Genomic DNA, 6,233 nt, shown 5'->3' on the forward strand with positions numbered 1-6,233 from the left:
GCACTGCTCTGCAACGCAAGAGGACTCCACTGCAACTCAAGAGAGATGGGTTTGATTACCTGCCACGTGTAACCATGGACAAGCCACTGGCTGTCTCTGAGCCCCTGCACACGTGGATAATAGCCCTGTGTCCTGGCTCACAGAGGTGGCAGGAGGATAAATTCATTCAAGGTGCTCAGATAGCCCTGATCTTAGGTCTCAGACTGTGTCAGGGTTCCATAGAGCAACACCTCTGACATTTGTCTATAAAAGGCCTCTTCTCACAGCCTCGTGTGACAGCTGGATTCTGGGAAATCCCGTGACTTCAGCTCTTTGGTTTCTGTGACAGATGTTGGGGTGCTCGGGGGTGACAGTGAGGTGTAGGTAGTGGATTTCTGAGGTTAGTGTTGGAATATCATGGGGATGCCGAGCGTTTCAGCACAGTCACCGGACCAGTGTTTTCAAGCCCTTGCGGCTGAATGGGTCTAACTGATGAGCAACAGCCACAGGGCTGTTTTGTTTATTTACTAGGTAATCTACTTTGATCTGTTAGCTATCACTTATAATCACTTAAAAATCTATCTTTCTGTAGTTAAAAACCTTGTTTTATGTTTTATCATAACCAGTGCGTTTTGAGTGAAGTATCTAGGAAAATCTCAGCCCCATAAATAAAGGATGTTGCATATCTTTCACACTTTGACTAGAAAGCAGCCTATATTAATGAACTTACGCTATAGAGAATCCTGTGCAGTGCAAAATGGAATAATTTTTGGTTTATACTCCAGCAATCTGCAAGGCAGGGGAACTGTGAACTTGGCTGTTGTCTCCTGCCTGTCTTTGAATGGCTTAGTTAAAGCACTCAGGCAGCTCAGCTGGGTGTATGACACCGCCTGTTGTCATGTTGGGTGATAACAGGGCTTGGAGACACTGGCTGTGTCACCATCAAAGCAGCGTAAGATTGACCAGCCCAGCTGGAGGGCTAAGCAGCATAGCAGTTCCCACAGCTCCCAGACTGCACCCCCTGGGTGACAACCTGTCACAACTGTATGTGTTACTTAGCTTCCTGGGCTCATCAATAATCTCCATGGAGTCCAGCGAGATTAGTGATGAAGCCAGGAAGCTGAGTAGCACATACCGTCTCCTCAGCAACCCTGGAATCTCCATGGCACATACTAATAAGCAAAAACTTCCCTGTGCAAACCCCGCAACAGGGGGCAGATGTCCATAGCTATGCCAGGAAAAAATTACCCTTTCCTGGCCCATTATGTCTGCCCCCTATGGTTCCCAACATTCTCTTAGCTTTTTTGACTGCCACTGTCCTCTGAAAACTGCAAGCTGAGCAGATGTTTTCAGAGAACTATCCTCCATGGCTCCAAGATCTTTTTCTTGAGTGGTAACAGCTAATTTGGAACCATCATTTTGTATGTAGAGTTTGGATGATGTTTTCCAATGTGCAGTACTTTTCTTTTATCAACTCTGAGTTTCATCTGCCATTTTGTTGACCAGTCTGCTTTGGACTTAAGTATATTGAATAATTTTGTCTTGTCTGCCAGTTTTGCCACCTTACTGCTTACCCCTATTTCCAGATCATTTATGAATATCTGGAACAGCACTCGTCCCAGTACAGATCCCTGTGAGACACCACTGGTTACCTCTCTCCATTCTGAAAACTGACCATTTATTCCTGCCCTTTGTTTCCTGTCTTTTAATCAGTTACTGATAAATGAGAGACCCTTCCTTCCGCAAATGCTTACTTTTCTTAAGAGACTTTGGTGAGGGACCAAAGGCTTTCTGAAAGTCCAAATACAGATCACCCTTGCCCACATTTTTGTTGACCCGCTCAAAGAATTCTAATGATTGCCCTGTGCAAAAGGCATGTTGATTCTTCCCCAACAAATCATGTTCATGTGTGTGTCTAATAATTCTGTTTTTTACTACAGTTTCAACCAATTTGCCTGAATTTACTGAAATTAGGATTACAGGCATGTAATTTCTGGTATCGCCTGTGGAGTCTTTTTAGAAATCAGCGTCACCTTAGCTATTTCCCAAGCATCTGGTACAGAGGTTGATTGAAGTGACAGGTTACATACCACAGTTAGTAATTCTGCTTTTTCATATTTGAGTTCCTTCAAAACTCTTGAGTGAATATCATCTGGTCCTGGTGACTTATTACTGTTTCATTTATCAGTTTGTTCTAAAACCTCTGTGAAGGGTTCTCACCCCCGGGGTACAGGCTCGGAGCTGTTAGAATCACTGAGCCCCCTAACCATTCAGCTGGGCTGTCCTCTCTCATACTGCTCTACTTTTGACACAACAAATCTCTCCATGCCCCAGCATGACAGCAGGTGGTGCCACATACCCAGTTGAGATACCTGAGTCCTTTACCTAAGCCACTCCAGGAAAAACAGGACACAAGAGCCAATTTGCCAGCTCCCCAGATTACCTAGCTAATAAGCAAAATGCAAAATAAGCCTAACATGCTAGATAGATATGAATTAGCAATTTCTCACCCTGTCTGATGATACAAGCCATCCACCAAGTTTTCATATGCAAGCTAGAAATCCCTTTAGCCTGGGACCAGCACTTCCCCCAGTTCAGTCTTTGTTCCTCGGGTGTTTCCAGGAGTTCTCTTGTATGGGGAGTGAGGCCAAGAGATGATGTGAAATCCCATCTTACCAAGTGGAAAAATACAGGTACCAAAATGGAGTTTAGTGTCATGTGGTCTGGTCACATGCCCTTGCATTCCCTGCTGAGTCAAAGCAGCCATTTTCCATAGGCTGTCCTCAGGAAGGCTCACCAGGTGGGGGATAAGCTTCTGCTAGGGCCTATTGTTTCCACTAATGGCCGATGGCCCTGAATAAGCCCCTTCACAACCTGCTGCCTAGACTGGAAGCATTTTGCCTAGTGGGTGTCACCCAGGTGTAACTACATTTGAAATACAGATACATAGTCAATATTCATATCTTAAGAGACAGAAGTGATACGTGCACAAAGATAGGATCATAATATTCTGCAAATCACAACTTTTCCATGGACCCTCAAAATACTCATTTTGTACAAGATGCATTATGACTATATTATAATCATATCGTAATTATTAGGGCTACGATTATATCACAGAGGTCACAGAAGTCACAGAATCCGTGACTTCCTGAGACCTCCACAACATTTTCTGCCCCGGGTCTGGACTGCTATCAGCAGGCAGCCCCACAGCTCACAGCCACTACTGTCTGCAGCCCCCCGCAGCTCCTAGCTACTGGGCAGCAGGGGACCCTGGAGATCCATGGGGCCCCCAGAGCACCCACTCACTGCAGGCACCTGGGGTCCCCCCTGAAGCCCAGCCACACTGGGCATTGCGGGAACAGCCCCTGGCAGCCCAGCTGTGGTAGGTGACCCCCTCAACAGCCCAGTTGCGGGGACCCTGCAGGAGCCCAGGTGCATCAGGTGCCAGGAGCTCCATGAGCAGCCCAGCCAACAGGGCAGGGATTGGATGCAGATTGGATCCCAGGGAGCCCAGGCCACTGTGGGGAGTGCCATATTCTCCACCTTCCCTTGATGGCATGCCCTGGGGGTTGGGAACATGGGCTGGGGGTTGCTTTCGGGCCCCTGGCCTTCCTGACCATGGCAGGTGAAACATCCGGGCTCCCTAGGCAGCTGTTACCATGGCCTGGCTCACGCCAGGGGGGAGTGGTTTGAGCATTGGCCTGCTAAACCCAGGGTTGTGAGTTCAACCCTTGAGGGGGCCATTTAGCGATGTGGGGCAAATATTGGAGATTGGTCCTGCTTTGAGCAGGGGGTTAGACTAGATGACCTCCTGAGGTCCCTTCCAACTCTGATATTCTATGATTCTAAGCTTCCAGGCTGGCCAGGATCAGAGCCTTGGGAGAGGAAAAGGAGCAGGGGGTAGGGCCTCAGGAGGAAGAGGAGGGGCATGGGGAGTGCCAAAGCTGTTTTGTTTTTGCCTTTTGAAAAGGTGGTCACCCTACAGTGAATGGGCTGGGCTGGGATAGGAATTAGCCATGCCTCTGTGGGGAACCTGAGGTCATTTCCACCCCTCTGCATTGCTGGGACAGCACAAACGGAGGGGAGGAGGAGGGAATCTGGGCGAGAGTGTCTTGCCAGGACTCCTGTGTTTCAGATCCTCCCTCCCACACTCAGCTCTGCTTTGCCTCGGTGAGGAGTGGGCTCAGCAGGTGTGTTGGGTGCAGAGCCATCAACGGGGGAGAGTCTGACTGAATGGCTTCTCCTGGGGATCCTGCATTAATCATGTCTCAGACATGACTCAGTTTTAAGCACCTGACTGAGGACGTGGGGGAAGGGTGGGTGTCCATGACCCCTGAATAGACCCTGTCCACAGCGGTTGCAGCACGGCTGGGTCATGCAGCACCCTGAGTGCTCAAGAAAGGCCAGGACTATGACTACAGAACAGGTTTGCAGCTTTTTTTTCATGGCTTGTGGATGTTTAACCAGAGATGGGACAATGTGACAGGCCAGGTATAATGGGAAACAAGATCCACACCACTTCTCTTAGTGATTGTATTTGAAGGAATTCTGAGATTGGAGCAACAACTGATATGGCCCTTTATTAGCCAATATCCCATGGGTCCCCTGCTTCTCCACGAATATACTCACTTTGTAAATGTTGCTTCCTGCCTTGGTCTCCTTCCTCCACTGCACTGTCCTCCCTCACCAGCCCCTCTCCCATTCCTTCAGGCCTTAGAACCTGTCTGAACCTCTCTGTAGAGAGTGGAGATAGCAGCTCATGTCACCATTGCAGGAGCCGGGTGATGAATTGGCCCTTCACTTGACGAACACCCTTATTATCCTTGCACGAAGGTGTTTGCTTTTCATACTGTACACAATTGGATTCATCAGTGGTGGGACCAGCAGGTAGACATAGCCCAGGAGAATCTGAAAGAAGTGAGAAGAGCTGTTCCCAAATCTGTGTATCACAGAAAGACCAATCACTGGAATGTAGAAGATCAGGACAGCGCAGACATGGGAGATGCAGGTGCTCAAGGCTCTGAGGCTCTCTGTGTGGGATGTGATGCTAAGCACTGTTTTGAGGATCATCACGTAAGATAGCAGGATGAGCAGTGAGTCCAGCCCCACCGTGGAGACTATTATGAACAACCCATAGATACTGTTGACTGTGATGTCCGAACATGCCAACTTCATGACCTTCTGGTGCAGGCAGTAGGAATGGGAAAGGACATTGGCTTGACAGTATCGGAACCGTTTCAGGAGAAAGGGGAGTGGGAATGCTAAGGCCACCGCTCTTAGCACAAGCACCAGTCCCATCTTGGCTATTCTCAGTGGGGTTAAGATGGAAACATATCTCAGAGGGTCACAGATGGCGATGAAGCGATCAAACGCCATCGACAAGAGCACAGAGGATTCAATGAATGAAAGAGAGTGGATGAAGAACAGCTGAGCAAAACATGCATCAGGGCTGATTTCCCTAGAGTTAAACAAGTATATGCCCAGTATCGTCGGTATGGTGGCTATGGATAAGCCAAGGTCTGTGATGGCCAACATGGAAAGGAAAATGTACATGGGTTCATGGAGGCTTGGTTCTGTTTTTATAATGAACAGAATGACCGAATTTCCTACTATGGAAATAACATACATTAAGCAGAAGGGGATAGAGATCCAGAGATGGACGTCTTCCTGCCCGGATATCCCGCTGAGAAGGAACACTGCAGAGCTGAATTTGGTGTCATTGACAGCTGACATAATGTACTGGGCAGGTCCGAGGAGTATTGAGCTTTCCTTCCTGAAAGGAAAAATAACAGGAGACTAGATTATATTGAACGAGACATCTTTCTTCTCTCAGTGCAAGTCTAAAGACTTCCAGGAGCTCAAGGAAGATCACCAAAACATAGTGTGGCAGAGCTCCAACCTTGCCCCCGTGGGTCCCGCGCTTCCAGGCTGTTTATTATGTAGGCATATTCTTAATATTTGTAATTCTGCTTATAACATTTGTAATTCTCCTATTTGAAATAACTGTAAATCTGCAATATTGATTTGCAACTCCAGTTTATAATATTTGTAATTCTGTTTATAACATTTGTAATTCTCCTATTTTCTGCTTATAACATTTGTAATTCTTCTATTTGAAATAATTGTAAATCTGCAATATTGATTTGCAACTCCCCATAACTGTTGCCGGTGTCTGTGTTAAAGTTTGCAAACCTTCAATTGACTGTAAGTACCTTGTGAGCCATTAATTAACCCTAAGCGGTACTTTGTGA

At 47.2% G+C, this 6,233-nt stretch overlaps 1 protein-coding gene across 1 annotated transcript; it reads right to left on the reverse strand.

Annotated features, from left to right (window-relative positions):
- Positions 1–4,779: 4,779 nt before the first annotated feature.
- On the reverse strand, positions 4,780–5,715 carry LOC144278962 (olfactory receptor 51G2-like). The gene has a single exon (XM_077840362.1). The coding sequence runs from the start codon at positions 5,713–5,715 to the stop codon at positions 4,780–4,782; it is 936 nt and encodes a 311-aa protein (XP_077696488.1).
- Between the last annotated feature and the right edge of the window lie 518 nt (positions 5,716–6,233).

The sequence above is a fragment of the Eretmochelys imbricata genome, chromosome 1 (genome assembly GCF_965152235.1).
Source record: "Eretmochelys imbricata isolate rEreImb1 chromosome 1, rEreImb1.hap1, whole genome shotgun sequence".
NCBI classification, from domain to species: Eukaryota; Metazoa; Chordata; order Testudines; family Cheloniidae; genus Eretmochelys; species Eretmochelys imbricata.